A 19707-nucleotide genomic window follows, 5' to 3' on the forward strand; every position below is an offset into this window, starting at 1 on the left:
TCTACTGAGGAACTGCAGCACTGACTCAGGTCCTCTAGCATTGAGCATGAATTGGAGAGATTGTTTCAGGAGCTGGGGAGAGACACACACCAAAACATGAAGGTAACACAGCCTCTTGAGGGCTTGACATGTGCCGATTCACTTTCCTTCTTGCAGACTAGTGGAGGAGGGAACACTGGTAAGGGGACCAGTGACAGCTCCTGGATAAATAAGGAGGTACATGTACACTCTTGCCAATGCAAAACTGCAACACCACACTGGTTTGGGGATCTTGGTCATTCTTTATAACATGCACACTCCTGGTAAAGTTATAGAATTGCATCCATCTCACACTGGCAGACAAAAATTGTTTTTCTGCTGAGTAAAATGATATATTTCATTGTTATATACATCATCTACTATTGCAATCTTTCTTTAACCTACCTTAACCTAACTGCCATATTGAATCTCCTAACTGATTGTTTTGTATGATTAAATTTGACAGTAATGATGTATATAACAATGAAGTGCACATTGTTACTTAATAGGAATTGTTTCACTGCCTGAGTGAGTAGTTCTGTAACAATATTCTTTCACCTTCACTCTGCCCATCGGGTGGTGAAATGCCAAGGGTGGCGAAGGGTGTTAGTGGGAATAATAATAAGTGGGAAGGGATGTGGTATTTTTACCTATCTTATCTGTCTAGTTAGTGGGCAGATGGTCTCTTCATCTTCATATGTAATGATTGGCAATTCTGTTGCTCTTGCTTTTCTCTTGTGACTCATTCCTCCTTGCTTTACTCTGTGCATGTGACTTGTGACTGTGGAAGACAAGGTCCAGGGAGACTGTGTTGCTCTTTACTTTATTTGTTTTTCTTCCAGTTACAATTTTCTGGAATTTATTTTTTATTTACTGAAGAGCAGCGTCAACATTCTGTTGCTTTGATATTGCTTTCTGAAGGCAATGTATTTCAGCTTTTTTTTTTTTACCAGTGATGTTTATTATATAATTTAAATTAAGAATCCTTAAAGCTATGCATTCCTTGATTTTTTTTTTTTTTTTTTTGTGTGTGTGTGTGTGTGTGTGTGTGTGTGTGTGTGTGTGTGTGTGCGCGTGCGTGCGTGCGTGCGTGCGTGCATGTGAGAGAGAGAGAGCACTCACATATTTTAAAGGAATATAAAATAAACCTTGTAGACTTACAAAGACACCCTTGCACTTTAAGGTGAACTACTAATACAACTAATTGATTGATAATTTTTAGAGGTTTTATATAGATTTAATTTCTACCCTCTTTGTTACTCACTGCAAACTGAATGCAATTATATAACTATGTAGATCCTTATAATTATCTATTCAATGATGTAATACCTACTAAATGATAAACGTTTACATTTATGTGAATGGAGTAAACTATTTGTCTGTCTGATTTGAATAACATTTGGCCATAATGATTGCATCATAACAATTTATGTATGTATTGGTGATTCAACAGTGTGCCACAAGGATAAGGCACAGACACCAACTTTATGATGTATGAAGTCAGTAAACAGTTATTCAAACTTAAAAGTCAAGGAGACAAGAGATAAAGTACTTCTGCACTACTTAACTTCCAAAGTGGAGCATATTCTGACTCTTCCCTCTTGTGGAGATCTCTATTCTTGGAGACTTCAATGTTCACCACTAGCTTTGGGTTTCCTCTCCCTTAACTGACCATCCTGGTGAACTGGCCATTAACTTTGCTATCCTCCACCACTTAGGGCAACTGTTGCAACACCCTACTCGTATTCCTGACCGTCTTGGAGATACACCCAACATTCCCAACATTCTTGATCTTTTCCTAATCTCTAATCCTTCTGCTTATGCTGTTACCCTATCTTTTCCTCCAATCATAATCTCATATCTTTATCTTGTCCTATTGCTCCAATTCCTCCTCAGGATCTCCCAAAGTGGAGGTGCCTCTGACATTTTGCCTCTGATAGTTGGGTTGGACCTGAGGAGATATTATGCTGATTTTCTTGGAATGACTGCTGTTTCTGTGTCAGAGACCCATCTCTGTGTGCTGAACGCATAACAGAGTTGATATTGTCTGGCATGGAGGCATACATTCCTCACTCTTTCTCTCTACCTAAACCTTCCAATCCTTGGTATAACACAGCTTGTTCTCATGCTATACATGATAGAGAGATGGCCCACAAAAGGTACTTAAGGCTCCCATCACCAGAATCTCGTGCACTTTATATTTCTGCCCAAAACCATGCCAAGTCTTCTCTAATTAGCCAAAAAGTCCTTCATTAATAGAAAGTGTTAAAATCTTTCAAGATCTAACCCCCATTGTGACTTCTGGCACCTAACCAAAAACATCTCCAATAACTTTGCTTCTTCATCTTTCCCTCTTCTATTTCAACCTAATGGCACCACTGCCATCTCATCTATTTCTAAAGCTGAACTCTTCCCTCAAACTTTTGCTAAACTTGGATGATTCAGGGCTTGTTCTCTCTCTCCTTCACCCTCTGACTATTTCATGCTACCCATTAAAATCCTTCGCAGTGATGTTTTTCATGGCCTCACTGGCCTAAATGCTTGGAGGCTTATGGACCTGATGGGGTCCCTCCTATTGTTCTCTGAAACTCTGCCTCCATGCTCGCATCTTGCCTAGTCGAACTCTTTCAACTCTGTCTGTCAACATTGACTTTTCCTTCTTGCAGGAAGTTTGCCTACATTCAGCCTGTTCCTGAAAAGGGTGACCATTCTAATCCCTCAAACTACTGTCCTGTTGCTTTAATTTCCTGCCTATCTAAAGTTTTTTAATCTATCTTCAACAGGAAGATTCTTAAACATCTATCAATTCACTGCCTTCTGTCCAATCACCAGTATGTGTTCTGTCAAGGCTGCTCTGCTTGTGATCTGGCTTTTTCTTATTGAGTCTTGGTCATCCTCTTTTAGAGATTTTGGTGAAACATTTGCTGTTGCTTTAGACATAGCAAAAGCTTTTGCTAGAGTCTGGCACAAACCTTTGATGTCAAAACTACCCTCCTATGGTTTCTATCATTCTCTCTGTAACTTCATCTCAAGTTTCTTTTCTGACTGTTCTATTGAGGCTGTGGTAGTTGGTCACTGTTCTAATTCTATTAACAGTGGTGTTCCTCATAGTTCTGTCCTGTCACCCACTATCTTCCTATTATTCATCAATGATCTTCTATACCAAATTCTGACTTCTGATCTTTCTAAAATTTCTGACTGGGACAGAGCAAACTTAGTATTGTTCAATGCCCCAAAAACTCAATTCCTCTATCTATCATCTCAACACAACCTTCCGGACAATCCTTTCTTCTTCAACTATCCAACTGTCCCCCTCTTCTACACTGAACATCCTCAGTCTGTCCTTTACCTATAATCTAAACTGGATAGCTAAAACAGCCTCTATGAAGTTAGGTGTTCTGAGTCATCTCCACCAGTTTTTCTCTTCCCATCAGCTGCTAACCCTGTACAGGGGCCTTATCTGTCCTTGAATGGAGTATGCTTCACATCATGTATGGGGGGATGGATTCCACTCATACCGCTCTTTTAGACAGGGTGGAATCAAAAGCTTTTCATCTTAACTCCTCTCCTAACTATCTTCAGCCTCTTTCTCATCACCACAGTGTTGTATCTCTTGCTATCTTCTACCATTATTTTCATGCAAACTACTCTTCTGATCCTGCTAACTTCATACCTCCCACCCTCCCATGGCCTGGCTACACAAGACTTTCTTTTTTCTCATACCCATGTCCTGTCCATCTCTCTAATGCAAGAGTTAACCAGTATTCTCAATCATTCATCCCTTTCTCTAGTAAACTCTGGAACTTCCTTCCTACTTCTGTATTTCCATCTTCCTATGAATTGAACTGTTTCAAGAGGGAGGTTTCAAGACACTTATCCTGTAATTTTTTATCTTTTGGTTTCAACTTTCTATGGACTGGCACCGTAGTGGGCTTTCTCTCCAGTTTTATTGCCCTTGCTTGGTGCCCCTCCTACATAAGAAAAAAAAAAAAAGATACATACATTGCTTAAATGCTTCTGTTATGGCATTACATATTATATGCTAATTTCTCAACGGTAATAATTTGTTATCCAAAGCTGTAATAATCCTGGAACCATATTATATAACAAGCATAAGATTTGTCCCTCCCTTAACAAATCCCAATGTGTGTGTCTATCTACCAAGAGTCCAGCAATCATCTGTCACCTCATGTTTACCTGTGTGTGGCACATCCCCAGATTGGCATGGTGGCATGGCGCATGACTCTCCACACCCCGGAGTACCCAGACGGCAGGGACATCATCGTCATCTGCAATGACATCACCTACCAGATTGGCTCCTTTGGTCCCCAAGAGGACATTCTCTTCCTCAAGGCATCCCAGTTAGCACGGCAGCTCAGGGTGGGTGTCTGGTGCTGTGGTCAATGCATTATGGAAGGATGTTCTGATGCCTAGTTTTAGTTCATTCCAGGAGCTGCTTTGTGTGTATCAACTGGTCTTTTGATGTCTGCGTTTTTCTTGTGGACTTCTATTACTTTAAAATTATTTATAATTTTGAGCAAATTTTTGTATAATTTTAAAGTGTTCTCTGTTTTGTCAATTAAATCTAAATATTAAGGTCATATATATATATATATATATATATATATATATATATATATATATATATATATATATATATATATATATATGTCGTGGTCTTTTATTATTCTTTATTGCATGATTTTTACACCTATTCAGTCGAACTTTCAAATATTCTCACATTTACTGAATTAGGTAACTCAGTGACTGACAAGATATTAATGTTTATATAATGCAGATTGTCTGCCTTACTGACATTATGTTCACACCCTAAAGTTGATGCTCACCTCTACAGATCCCAAGGATTTACATTGCGGCAAATTCTGGTGCCCGCATTGGGCTGGCTGAGGAGATCAAGCACATGTTCAAGGTGGCGTGGGAAGACCCAGCTGAACCCGACAAAGTGAGTGCCGTTGATAGGGACTGTATTCTTAAATTTTTGCATCATATCGTGGCAGTAGGCTCTAATTGAAGTTAATGGCATTTTCAAGGGTGTTTTCATGATTTTAGTAATGATCTAACAAGGATTTTGCATATTCAGTGGAGGAAATAGGTATGAAAACCTGACTAATCTTTTTCAAATGCTGCTGCATTTAAATATGCGCCAATGTCTAAATAGTAAATGCCATGTTTGTCTTTGAGTGTATTTATAGGTACAACTTTTCACTTTTTCTAGTAGGTAGGTGTTCATAAAAGTAACTCCTCCATTACTAATTCTCTGTTCCTCTCCAGGGATTCAAGTACCTTTACCTGACACCAGAAGACTACAAGAAGGTCTCCACCCTTGATTCTATCTACTGTGAACTGATAGATGATGAGGACAATGCACACTACAAGATCAACCACATCATAGGTATGCTATCATTACTTTCCCCAGTTTGTCTGGGTGGTAAACAATACAGCTGGCCTTGAGACATGGGGCAATAGTATGTGTTTCCATATTCCTACTGTATTGTAAAAGATGGGAAAAAAAAGAGTGAGGGAACTGGCCACTGCTGTTCATTGCTTGTTTCTTGTTTCAATTTGGCATTTAAGGGGCAAGCTAGCTTAGTATTTAGACAGGTCTCTGTTGATGTATATGTTGTCATAATAATTTTGTTTGATATCTATTTTTTCTTTTATGGTGTTGGATAGCTAATAAGTCCCTCAGCTTTTGTTGTTATAGACAATCTCTTCTCTGATATTCGTGCTTCTCATGTCTTCCTCCACACGGCATCTCCAGGTCTTTGTCAGTCTTCCCACTGTTTTTTTCAACTATTTGCTATTCCAACACTCATGAGCATATGTGGATGTCAAATTATTTAACCCTTTCACTGTGATACAAAACAGTTAACACCATCAGAAGCAATGCATGAAATCTTTATAAGCATCTACAAGAAACCAGGAGATAAAAAGAACAGATTTTGCAATTTCTACCCAGTTTAAAGACAGGAGGTGGCTGTAGAACAAGTCTTAGAGTGATTAGTAATTAAGGAAAGATGTACCAAATAGCAGTCAAAGGGTTAAATAGTTTGGCTAATTGATCTCCCCCACACAAAGGTAAGGATGATGGCATTGGCGTGGAGAACCTGCAGCACTCGGGTATGATTGCCGGAGAGACGTCCCAGGCCTACAATGAGATTGTGACCTTCTCCTTGGTGACATGCCGTGCCATTGGCATCGGGGCTTACCTGGTGAGGCTCGGCCAGCGTGTGGTGCAGGTGGAGTCATCGCACATCATCCTCACAGGCTTCAGTGCACTCAATAAGGTGATCATAACACTTGGTCCGAGTTGCTTTTGTATTTTTATCTTTAGTCATGTGGTTTTGTTCTCGCATGTTTTTGGTGTGTGAGAAATGGGTTTAGTAAGGAAACTGCTACATTGTGTCATCTGCTACATTGTGTCATCCCACGCTTTCTCTCATAAAGGTCCTCCATTTACCAGTCTTTTTAATTAATTGTATTTGAAGTTTCTGGTCTGCTTGTCTCTAAAATTAGAGAAAATACTAAGCCAGCCTTGTGCGTTCCTCACCATTACAGCACAGCAGTCACCACAGTAATCCTAAATGTGTGAGGATGTGCATCAACATTAAGATTTGTACTGTATTATGATTCCATCCCTCTTATTCCATAATTATACATGCAGGTTAAAAAAGATCTTTATTACTTCCCCAACAGCTGCTGGGACGGGAGGTGTACAGCAGCAACTCTCAGCTGGGCGGTGTGGAGATCATGCACAAGAACGGCATCTCACACGCTGTGGCACCCAATGACCTGGAGGGCATCCACACCATCCTGAACTGGCTTTCCTTTGTCCCCAAGGTGAGGATTGGGGCTGTTTAGTGATTCTCTCTCTCTCTCTCTCTCTCTCTCTCTCTCTCTCTCTCTCTCTCTCTCTCTCTCTCTCTCTCTCTCTCTCTCTCTCTCTCTCTCTCTCTCTCTCTCTCTCTCTCTCTCTCTCTCTCTCTCTCTCTCTCTCTCTCTCTCTCTCTCTCTCTCTCTCTCATTTAGTTGTCAGTTTACTTAGATATGTATTGCTGATAGGCTGTGTTTTTTATTCATCAATCATCTATGTGTATTCACTTGTTTATTTTGTTCCACCACCACCACCACCACTTTTTGCAAACACCTTTTCCTTTACCTACTTCCACCACCACCACCACTTCCTGCAAACACCTAAACACCTCTTCCTTTACCCGCCTCAGACCAAGGAGTCACCACTACCAATCCTGGAGCCAGTGGACCCCATCGAGAGAGTAGTTAGCTTCATGCCGGGCCGAGCACCATATGACCCTCGCTGGCTGTTGGCTGGACGACCCAACCCTAACAACCCAAACGACTGGGAGAGTGGCTTCTTTGACAAAGGCTCATTCCAGGTGTGTTACTTGGACTTCATGTCCTCCTGTGTAAGAATCAATGGACACATTTCACCAGCATCCTCAGCTGAGAAAGAACAGAACAAACATGGCCATTAGTTTACCATATCACACACTCTTCAACTGGCCTCAACATTATCCCTCAACATTAAGTCCTCTGATCTGCTGGTGTCTCCTTGCAAAGCTTGATAAATGATAGATTCTTAGTAGATCAGTTCATGGGATGTAAGATTGAGAGAAAATGTTAATCACAAAGGAAATGACTGTGACAGGTTACTGGATATTTGACCATGACAGTATATTAAAAGAAAAAAAAAAAATGACAATTTGGTTTACACACCTCTATTTGTGCAGGATGATTTAATTGATCACCTGCATCCCATCTCTGTTGCAGGAAATTATGGAGCCATGGGCGCAGACTGTGGTGTGTGGGCGGGCCAGGCTGGGTGGCATCCCCATGGGTGTTATCTGTGTGGAGACTCGCACTGTGGAGTTCAACCTTCTGGCTGATCCTGCCAACCTAGACTCTGAGGCCAAGGTACAGTGAGAAGTGATGGCCGCCACAGACACGTCACCTCTCCTCCTCTTAAGTTTATTCATTTCCTCTATGGATTTTCAATGTTATAAATAATTTTGTCCTGATTTATTAAGAATTTTTAGTTTATAAGTAAAATACCAAGAAATTATCCAAATTATCAAAAGTATTGAAAATGGACTGGAATGGAAAAATACTTAGAATCTGCAGATAATCCAGATTTACTTTTTTTTTTTTTTTTTTTTTTTTTTTTTTTTTTTTTTTCAATTTAAGAACTGACTTGAAGACTGTGAGTCATTTGTAATCTGATTTACATGTGTAGCTGTACAGTTTGTTGAGGAACATGTACAGGATTTAAGTTAGTCATGTTGTCCTCTCTCCACATTTACATGTATTCTATTTAATTGCCTGACATCCATTTTCTGTTACTTTCATTCTGTTGTGTCACATTTTCCTTGCTCTCCATGGAAGAATAATTGGCTGGTTTCTCCAACAGACGGTATCCCAGGCGGGCCAGGTGTGGTTTCCTGACTCAGCTTACAAGACATCCCAGGCCATCCGTGACCTGAATCATGAACACCTGCCACTCATCATCTTTGCTAACTGGAGAGGCTTCTCTGGTGGCATGAAAGGTACAACTGTGGTGTGTCCTGAGCTGGATGTGACTGAAATATGGACATTTGAAATACAAGATACCAGAATATCTAACCTTATGACTTAGGCAAAAGATGACTTGTCTTTTCCCACTGTAGACAAAAAATGACTTGTCTTTTCCCATTGTAGGAATGAAAGTATTGAAATATATGAAAAGACAATCATGCATAGTTATGTTGGTAATGAGTTTGTGTATAAGCATGTATTATGATTTTTAGCTTTCATGTTGTTACTTTATTCTACTGGCATTACAGCTTCTATCATCACAACTACCACTACTTGTGTAACCTCTCCACACATTCACTCACCACTTTCTCTGCCTCCCAACACACAGACATGTATGAGCAGGTGATCAAGTTTGGGGCGTACATTGTGGATGCATTGAGGGAGTACAGTCAACCCATCCTAGTGTACATTCCTCCCTATGCTGAACTGAGAGGGGGTGCTTGGGTGGTAATTGACCCAACCATTAACCAGCGACACATGGAGATGTATGCAGACCCCTTGTCCAGGTGTGTTGATGCTCTACCACCACCACCACCATCACCATTATAATCATTACCACTATTACCACCACTACTATTACTAGAACAATGAATACCACTACCATTACTACTATCACTACTACTGTTCTACTGCTATTACTGTTACTGTTACTAGTGTATGCCATAAATTCCTTACAGATAAATTTTCCTCCAAGAACATTCTTATCCTCAAAATCTCCCCAAAAAGTCCCTCCCATGATACATTAGGTTGACTTTATCATCAGGGGGAAAAGCAATTTAGGGCTCTATTTGTTTCTGGTTTGTTCCTGCTACCTAATATCAATAGGAGAACCTAGAGTGAGAGTTACTTTGACCACCTCCTCCCATCTTAGTTTGTACAGTTGAGACTTGCTACATTTTCACCTTTAGCTACATTTTCACCTTTATCAAACTCCATCCCTAGTCTGCAAAATTACAACTCCACTACATATTCACTCACAGTCACTCTTATTTCCCAGAGGAGGTGTGCTGGAACCTGAGGGTACTGTGGAGATCAAGTTTAAGATGAAGGACATAGTGAAGGCAATGTCCCGCCTTGACCCAACCATCCACCAGCTGAACAGAGCACTCACTGTGCCATACCTGCCAGAGGACCAACAGGCTGACATCAGGAAACGCATTAAGGAGAGACAGGAGCTGCTTCTTCCTATGTATCATCAGGTGAGAGAGAGAGAGAGGGGGGGGGGGGACTAAACATAATCTCCACTCTAAAATATTATAGTTTGATAGGTTTGAATTTGCATATGCATAAGCTAATACTTGGGCTAAAAAATTAGTCTAAAGAGAAAAGAGAGATTTATCTGCAAATATAGATAAACACATACTATGGCCCTAATTAAGTTGTCTGTCCTTTAGACTAAGAAGGTGGACACAGAAAAAATGTGAGAGGTATAAAGGAAGATGAAAAGGACAAACCAAAGATAAAAAAGACAGATAAGGAGTTGAAAAGAGAAAGATAAAAAGAAACAGAAAGCAGAGTAAAGCAGTAAAAGACACACATAAAAAAAAAATGAATTGGATAGGAAGAAACCTCAGTCACTTAACACAGAATTAACCCAACATATTTTCACTTCCAGGTGGCAGTGACATTTGCAGATCTCCACGACACACCCGTCAGGATGCAGGAGAAAGGGGTGATCCAGGGGGTGGTGCCGTGGTCCCAGAGCCGCAGGATTCTTTACTGGAGGCTGAGGAGGCTGCTGGCAGAGGACAGGGTGAAGAAGGAGATCAGGAAGGTGCAGCAGGACTTCTCAGATGGACAAATTGATGCCATGTTGAGGAGATGGTTTTTTGAGGAAAAGGGATCTGTGGAGGTGAGTTGTGGTGGTGGTAGAGAGAGAGAGAGAGAGAGAGAGAGAGAGAGAGAGAGAGAGAGAGAGAGAGAGAGAGAAATGTATGAGTATTCTAGGGACTACAGCATTGTGATATATGTAAAAGGTGATACAAATAGAGATACATTTATTTAAGTGCAGTATGTAAGTTTTTTGTATTATTAATGCTCCCACTGGGATATGCAACAATTCACAGTACTAAGAGCAATGTTTGGAACTTTTATGAACACGTACAAGAAAGAAGGGGATGAAAAAAGTATATTTGCAATTTCTATGCAGTACAATGTTTGGAAGTGGCTGTGGAACAAGGAAAGATAGCTCAGAGTGGTTAGTAGTTAAAGAAAGGTGTGCCAAATAGCAGTGAAAGGGTTAAGAGTAGTATGTCAATATCTCAATCCCACATGTTCAGAGTTACCTGTGGGACAATGACCGGGTGGTTGCCGAGTGGGTGGAGCACCAGATGGAAGTGTGTGGCAACAGGGAGGAAGGGAACATCTCATACATCCAAGAGAATCTGCAGATCATCAGGAGAGATAATGCCATCTCCCAAGTGAAGGAGGTGGTAAAGGTAAATTTGTGTGTGTGTGTGTGTGTGTGTGTGTGTGTGTGGAGTTTTGCTAGCTATGTTTTAATAGATGTTATTAAGATTGTTTCTTTTTCTTAGAGAGAGAGAGAGAGAGAGAGAGAGAGAGAGAGAGAGAGAGAGAGAGAGAGAGAGAGAGAGCCTGCTATAAAAAAATTTTATTTACTTCATTAGCCATCCCTTGGAATTCCTTGAAGGATAAGATTATAAAAGAAATCTCCATTTGTTCTTGTGTATACACTTCATTCTTGCACACTCCATCTCTGTCTCTTGCCTATGTTACTCTTCCCCATACATTCCTAAGGCCTTCCTACATCAACTTAATTTTTCTATAAATTGCTTCTATTCCACTTATTAGCTTCCTTAATGCTCAGTATTTTTATAACATATCACTTTTTACTTCTATGCAGTGCTGCTGCTACATGCCTTTTCTAGTTCTGTAAATGCAGCATATACTCTTTCATTTTGCTATCATTTCTTCATATATGATCTTCACAATCACCACCACCACCACCACTTTGTCTTTCACACAGGAGTTCCCTGAGATTGCTGTAGACACCATCGTTCACATCATCCGCCGCATGTCCCCATCACAGCGCTCAGAAACCCTGCGCACCCTCAACACCATGGACCTGGTGAACCAGAAGAGTGAGCCAGTCACCACACCAGACCCCCAGGAAAACTCCAACTGACCCGCAGACTGGCGCTGGGGAAGCCACCTCTAACACCACCATGCCCCCCGCGTCTCATGCATACACACACACACACACACACACACACACACACACACACACACACACACACACACACACACACACACACACACACACACACACACACACACACACACACACACACACACACACCTACCACTAAGCATGCCAACAATCTGAATATAACAGAGCACACCAGGTTAACACTGCTGCAGCTGAGGACAGGATACACTTAGTCCCTGATAAAGGACAAAGTACATCCTTTCCAATTTTTTCATGTGTAGTTTCCAGTAAGTTAGCAGTAAAGTACATTTTGTAAATACATTCAGAAGGATGAGTCAAGTTCTTATCCACTTGGGGAGTTTGTAATGCTCATTAACTATTGTTATCAACCTCTTCTTTCATATGAATTATAAACATTCTTTTGTATATGTATGAGAAAATTCTGAACTGCTTTGTCTCTATTGATGAAGTGAACCTTAATTCCTTCCATCTAAATATATGAAGCAGGTATGTGCTTTATAATCTGAGGTGAATGATAAAATTTTGACTTGTTCATCTCTATATAGATGAAATGAACCATAATTCCTTCCATCTTAATATAATCTCTCTGAACAAAGCCAATACTTTTATACAGTTTTTTAATCATTGAGAGAAGAGATTCAGAGTTAAGGGATGACAGAAGGCAAAGCATCACCAAAGAGCAGGCAAGACTAGAATACGTCGTTAGATCCTTTGTCGTTGTCACGGGAATGATCTTCATGCTTCTGAGTGCTGCATGGGATAGTTTGTCATGCAGGGAAAGACACACCTCTGAAAAAATTTAGTGTCACAGTTTTTTTTTGTTGCAGTGTGGAGATTTACCTTGCTTAAATGTGGTGCTCTGGTGTGCAGAGAGAAAATCTGAGTTCATTTGAGAGGGAAAATATATTGTCAGATGTACTATGGAGGACTAGGAAGCTGATGATGTCCAGTGAGCAGTTGAGATGCTGTGTTTATTTTTCTACCTTTGAAATTAATTTGCTCTTTTAGTACATAGTTTATCATTATATTTGAAAGTTATATTTGTTGATTTAATGAGCAAAAAAATCTTTTGCTTACATCACAATGAAATAACCCATTGTAATTTCACCCACTTGTTTTCATATTACAAAGCATCTTCACGTTTTTCTTTTAGTTGACAAAGTCTCATCTGCAAATGGTAATCTGTCTTTGCTTAGTATTGTCTGTATAATCATGCTCAGTTGTATTGATTTCCTTCTTCCCAAGACTTTGTTCATAAGTGCCCAGATACTCGTATTTTTTAGTGCATTACTTTCCGTTCCCCAAATATTACTCTACCTCATTGATGAACAGATTGTTTTGTTGGTGCATCACTCAAGACTGCTTAGATGTCAGAAATTGCATGAGCCACAGAAAGACTTATTGCTTTAATTTTGCTTCCACTTTATTTTTATTTATTACTGTTCTTTGTGTGTGTATAATGCTTATTAAAAGTGTGTGTGAGTCAGTATGATGCATGAAAGTCAGACATTTCACTACTGCAGCTTGATTCCTTGCCACAGTGCTTTAAGGCAAACATTGAAATGAGATAGCATTTGAAGAGAATTCAATTGTGAGTAGTGTGTATTGACTCTTAAGCTTATGTATGTACCAGTTATGTGTCTGTTACTTGTGTGGCATGTGAGATGGTGCGGCAAGAGACCAGTGTTCATCCATTAATACCACTATAATCATTACATCACAGTCATAGTCATTACCACACCACCATCACCATCAGTTTCAACGCTTACAAAGTAAATTTCCCCCTTGAACATTCCCCATGCAAAACTTTTCCACAAAACTAGTACACCATGATAGGTTATCATGGGGTAATTTATGATTTATCATGGGGTAATTGTAATTGTTTGGGGTTAAGAGGAGGAATCTTCAGGGATGGAAGTGTTCCAACAACTGTAGCAGCACAGTATTATATGTACTGTCTTCTGCTCATCACTCTCAGATCCATTTTTATGTATGTGTAATATGATCTTCCTCTTGCTTGTGGAAGTTATAAGATACTGTTTGTCATGTTTTAATGTGTTGCAGCTTATAGTGTTGGAGTGTAGGTTGATTAATTAATTGAGGATAAGGAGAAAAGTGAAAGGCATCTTTTATCCTGTGAATCTTGAAATTATGGAAGCATTAATTGTCTTGTGATGTGAGAGGTGGCTTGTTTAGGGGCAATGTAAGCACAGTCATGATTAGAGATCAAGTCACTTGCATCTACTACCATCATGTTTTGTCTTTTCCCATCTTAAGTTCTGTGACCTGTCAAAAATCTCAATTAATCTGAGAGGTGACTGATTGTTAGTAGATCAGCGGACTTCGGATTGGGTGAAATACAGAACACAGTTGTAGTAAATGCAGGTTACTTACTCCAGACATTGATTGTACACACATAGGCGAAACACAGGTGTGAAGGTTCATAGTCAAAGGCTGGTTTTTCAGTCTATGAATGATAAATGTTTTTCCTCCCTGAACTGCAACCAGATGATGTTGATGGATGATAATTTTATGTCAGTTTTTATTTGTAAAATTATGTGTTTGTGAAATATGATTGTCTCTTATGATTGATACTTTTTGACTACAAATCAGGGAAGGATTTGAAGTTATAATCTAATTACCAAATGACACTTATGCATTCATAGTTTAGAAACAAAATAGTTAGACATGCACCATTTTTGCAATATTTTTAGAATGAGTAGCATGTGTTCTTGCTAATAATTAATGTACAAGGCAGATTAAATCTTCTGCACATTGCTAGATAAAATTTAACATGAACTATTTTCATTATGGTGTCCTGGGAATATTTTAAAAGTGATGAACGGATTTGTCAGTGCTGGTGGTGAGAATTTAAAAGAATTGTATTGTATGAATTAAACATTGAATTTGTGTGAGGTTTGAACACTGAACTGGCAACTGACTATGGCACTAAGACATTTATGTTTGTCAGGTAATCTGAAGCTAACCTAAAGAGAACCTAACTTTATACTACATGAATAGTGTGAAGCTTTGAATAAAATGACTGTGTTATATTAGGTGGATTATGACACTTGCATGGAAAGGATGTAATTGTTTATATTAGATGAATAATCTGAAACTTGAATGAAAACTACATTGGTAACATTATATTAGAAGAATAAGCTAAAGTTTTTATAGAGTGTAACTATTTATATTGGTGAATAATTTGAAATTTAGAGAAGAAATCATGAAACTATATTATGTATCAGTGAATAATTGGAAGCTTGTATAAAAAAACTTCATATTAGGTCTGAAGCATAGAAGGTGCAGCAGTTGCCAAGAAATTCACAATAAGTAGTATTGGTTTAAGATGATAAACAATTATTATTATGCTGGTTTAGGGACAGTTGTGTTGTGCATTAATTCCTTATTATAATAGTGTTGACTGGCCTGAGTTACCAGTGTAATGATGTAGCAATGCAATGTATTTATGATGAATCCTTAATATTGGGTGATGTGATTTTAAATTTGTGTTAGATTTGTTTGTCTTTTGTGTCATGAGGTGCTTGTTACTGTTCATTGACTGAGAAAGAAAAATCATATGTATATTTAGGCATCTGAAAGTTTTATATAGAGAATTATTCAGAGCACAAATAAGTTTATAGCAATGAATTAAGTGATGGTAGTTATGAGAGAGAGAGAGAGAGAGAGAGAGAGAGAGAGAGAGAGAGGTTCATATGATTTGAATGATAAAGTGAGTGTGCAGGGGTGAGAGAGATTGGGAATGAATGGCAATAGGAAAATTTGGAAAAGTTTGTGTGGGCAAGTTTTGTGCAAAGATATGTTGAAGTAGTTATATCCTAATGTATAATGAAGACTTTGGGAAGTGAAGAGTGGGTATGGAGGAAAATGAGGAGCAGGAATGACATGACAGTTATGGCTGGAACAATACTAGTGTTTGTAAGGCAATACAACTCATCACTTGTAATAATCACAAAGGTCTTATTTTTCTGTACTTTCACCATGTAGATTGTGAAGTATTTAGGAGAAATAAATATTTGTCATAAAAATTGTTTTTAGCCTTCAAGACCATAAATATTATTAAATAATAAAATAAATTATTAAATAATTTGTCTATTCTTTTATTTTTGTTATTGTTTACTTATTTGTTTACTTTTATGTGGAAGCAAGCATGTTGAATTTCTTTTGATTTGGTATAATGGAATACATAGCTGTAGTTGCATTTACATGTAGGGTGTTTCACAATTGTTGAAACAAGATGATTGGGTAAGAGTCAAGACCATTATTGAGTAATGGTCATTACTCTTACCAAATGGTAAAAGGATAACATTTTGTGATCTGCAAACATTTTATTTCAAATATGAGCCAAAAATGTCAAAAGGACTCTTAGAGGACTTGCTTCTGATGTTTGCCGTTCAAAGGCATTGTTGACTGTAGCATGCAAAGTTTTTGATAATCCCTGCACATTCCCTCTGGGCAATCCCCTGATCTTGTCAGTGATGGCTGCCTTCAGTGCAGCAATGGTGCAAGGGTTACCCTGGAGAACATTGTCACTGAGGAACACCCAGAGGAAGAAATCAAGGGGGTTCAGATCAGGCGAGTGAGGTGGCCAGCTATGTGGCTGCTGAGAGGTTCCCCAAACTTTGCAAGGAGCCAGCTGGCCATGGTGACATTAGCCGGGGGAGGAGCAGCGCCATGCTGCTGGAACCACTGCTTCTCATCAAGATCCACAGTTCTACACTCCCCGTTGACCTGCAGCCCTTCCAGCTTAGCCTGGAGCAGTGACCCACAGGTCACAACCCTTCCTCGACCAAGTGTACGTACAATGCTCACAAACAATTATAATCTAAACTAAATTAATACATTGTAATTAATGAAATGTTTACAATTCTTGTTATATCTACTAGTCCTTAATTTATCACTGTCCCATCTTACGTTTCACTTTCATGCTTTCTGCCAGCGAGGGGAATGGAACTAAAATTACATGTTCATCATAATATTAATGATGATGATGATGATGATGATAATTTATAAATTTATTAATTTATTTTTATTTTACTTATTTTATTTATTTTATTTATTTATGTATTTGTTTTTATTATTTATTTATTTTTTTATTATTACTATTTTATTTATTTATTTATTTATTTATTTTATTTATTTATTTATTTTTTTTTTTTTTTGTGTGTGTGTGTAGGAGGGATAGAGCCTGGAGGAGAGGAACCGCCGCACAGCGCATCAGATACGCCGACTGCTGCATAGCTGCTGTGTGTGTGTGTGTGTGGTGTGTGTGAACTTCAATCGGATGAAGTTTGCCTGTGGTACAGTAAGTAACACATTTGTGCTGTGTGGGATATGATACCACATGATGCAGTGTGTTGGCAGCAAAGTTTTCAGCGGCAGGTGTGTAACATGGCGATGAGGTAAGGTGTGAATGAACCAGGCCACTGTGTGGCGAGGCACAAGTCCAGCGGTGGTGTTGGGAAGGTTAGGTTTAGTTGAGTTGCGCAATTGTGACTTTTTTTTTTTTTTTTAATACAGCAGGCACTGCAGGACACCAAGGAAACGCTTTTTAGTCCCAAAAGTAATGGCTGGTCTCGCTAGGGAGCCTGTCACGGGGTGCCGCGAGGCGGAGAGCAGCAGCCATGGCCAGAGCCTGCAGCTGCCTCCCCCTATCAGCTGATTTTAGTGTTTACCTTTTAGCTCTTCCATTATTATTATTATTATTATTATTATTATTATTATTATTATTATTATTATTTCACAGGTGTCTAGTTCATTCGTTAAAATTCTTTTTTTTTCTTCATTGGTTATGATTTTATTTATTCATTTATTATTATTATTATTATTATTATTATTATTATTATTATTATTATTATTATTTTGTGTAATATTCTGTGTGGTTCCATAACCTTACCTAAAAAAGACATTTTAGATCCATCAGCCGTGCTGTATTAAATTCAGTTTAAGATGAGGCTGTCTGGTTCTCCTCCGCCTGTCCCTCTGCCCCTTTTTATCACCATGGCGCGTGGGGTTTATTGCGACTTATCTCCATGGCCCAAACTTTAAATGTGATATGTTCTAAGGATTAAGACGAAGATTTCTCTTCCTCCTCGTGTGTTTCGTATGTCCCTTTTTATCATGGTGCGTGCGGTTTATTGTGACTTCACTACCCAGCCTCTCAAACCGGCGCCTGCTATAAAAAGAGGTTATGCTCGTGACGTCCCCGCGGCGTTTTGATGCTCGGCTCGCCAGCACCCACGGACCACATTCTATAGCGTTGGGGCGTCTCGAGTCCTAACAGCCTTGGTGCAAGTTGACTTTGAAAGGTATTATCATGATGCTGGTGATAGTTTAACAAGACTTCTACCTTATTGACGGGAAAACAATGAAAATAGGAAGGATCAGAGAGAGAGAGAGAGAGAGAGAGAGAGAGAGAGAGAGAGAGAGAGAGAAGCATAGGCAGACAGACCATAGCACATACAGACGTATAGACAGACAATAACCTTGGCTTGGTGAAGGGAGGTGATGGGACGGCAACAAGGTCAGAGAGAGAGAGAGAGAGAGAGAGAGAGAGAGAGAGAGAGAGAGAGGAAAACCTTGGACTAAACACACTCAGGTAAGAAGTCCTTTAATTAGGTGTTCCTCAGGCTCGGTTACCTATCCGATATTTACCTGGTGAAGGGCAACGGAAGGTCAAACAGAGGAATGTGCAGTGAAGTACAGAGGTAGAGATTGTGTTTATGAGTGCGCTTAGAGAGAGAGAGAGAGAGAGAGAGAGAGAGAGAGAGAGAGAGAGAGAGAGAGAGAGAGAGAGAGAGAGAGAGAACATGTTTGAAGAGTTTTCACATTATGAATAGTTTCAGTATGTGAAAAGATAAAGAAAGAAAGGAAGGTAGGAAGACATTAACGAAGGGAAAAATAGAAAGAAAAGAAGAAATAATCAAAACAAATCAAAGAAAGGTAGAAATAAAATCAGAAACAAAAGAAAGAAAGAAGGTTGATGAATAAACAAATCAGAGCAAGAAAAGAAAATATGAATAAGCAAAGCAAATCAAAGAAGCAAAACAAAAAGCAAAACAAAAGAAACAAAAGGAAAATAAATCATAAAACAAATTAAACAAAAAAAAAGAAATAACAAGCAAAAACAAAGTAAATAAATAACAAGGGGGACGTAAGCAAAAAGTTCAGGATCAGTAATCAGGATAGAACAAGAATCAACGCGTTTAAGCTTGAAGAATTTAGATTTAAGGAAGGGATAGGAGGGAAATAGTTCTCAAATAGTGGTAGATGAATGGAATGGACTCAGTAATCAGGTTGTTAGTGCTGAGTATTAGGGAGCTTTAAAAGAAGATTAGACAAATGTATGGATGGGGATGATAGGTGAAAATAGGCAGGTGTGTTTCATACAGGGACTGTCACGTGTAGGCCTGGTGGCTTCTTGCAGCTTCCCTTATTTTCGTATGTTCTTAAAAAAAAAAAATAAATAAATAAATCATAGAAAAATAAAAAATAAATAAAACTAACAAACACATGCAATAAACAATAATAAAAAGATCAGAAATACAGGTTCTCGTCCAGCAGGCAGGACGAGAACAGGTAAGGACAAGTTAACGAGGAACGGAAGTTCAGGCACAGATGGGTTATCCCAGGTGTTGTGGCCAGGGAGGCTTATTAACTAACTTCTTTGGTTGCGGCACCCCTACCTCGAGGCGTCTCTCTCAAGTACAGAAGACAGAGATTCCAACCCTTAGTCCTCTGCTGTGTGTGTGTGTGTGATTCACCTACGGTCGTCTGCTGGTCACCCAGCCAGACGTTCCCTTACGGAAAGAGCTCAGAGCTCATGGTAACCGATCTTTGGGTAGGACTGGGACCACTGACACACCACC

General features: G+C 39.2%; 1 protein-coding gene across 1 annotated transcript in view; it reads left to right on the forward strand.

Moving 5' to 3' along the window:
• Positions 1-15867, forward strand: part of LOC135091653 (acetyl-CoA carboxylase-like) — a 46647-nt gene extending 30780 nt beyond the window's left edge. The window contains exons 33-45 of the mRNA XM_063989465.1: positions 4237-4398; positions 4874-4981; positions 5311-5431; positions 6118-6326; positions 6736-6879; positions 7263-7433; positions 7828-7971; positions 8465-8600; positions 8957-9134; positions 9626-9827; positions 10244-10480; positions 10908-11066; positions 11615-15867. Coding sequence (XP_063845535.1) covers positions 4237-4398; positions 4874-4981; positions 5311-5431; positions 6118-6326; positions 6736-6879; positions 7263-7433; positions 7828-7971; positions 8465-8600; positions 8957-9134; positions 9626-9827; positions 10244-10480; positions 10908-11066; positions 11615-11773 — 2130 coding nt within the window. The 3' untranslated portion in view covers positions 11774-15867. The remainder of the gene's footprint in view (positions 1-4236; positions 4399-4873; positions 4982-5310; positions 5432-6117; positions 6327-6735; positions 6880-7262; positions 7434-7827; positions 7972-8464; positions 8601-8956; positions 9135-9625; positions 9828-10243; positions 10481-10907; positions 11067-11614) is intronic.
• The last annotated feature ends 3840 nt before the right edge of the window (positions 15868-19707 follow it).

Source organism: Scylla paramamosain, chromosome 38, assembly GCF_035594125.1.
Source record: "Scylla paramamosain isolate STU-SP2022 chromosome 38, ASM3559412v1, whole genome shotgun sequence".
Classification (NCBI taxonomy): Eukaryota; Metazoa; Arthropoda; class Malacostraca; order Decapoda; family Portunidae; genus Scylla; species Scylla paramamosain.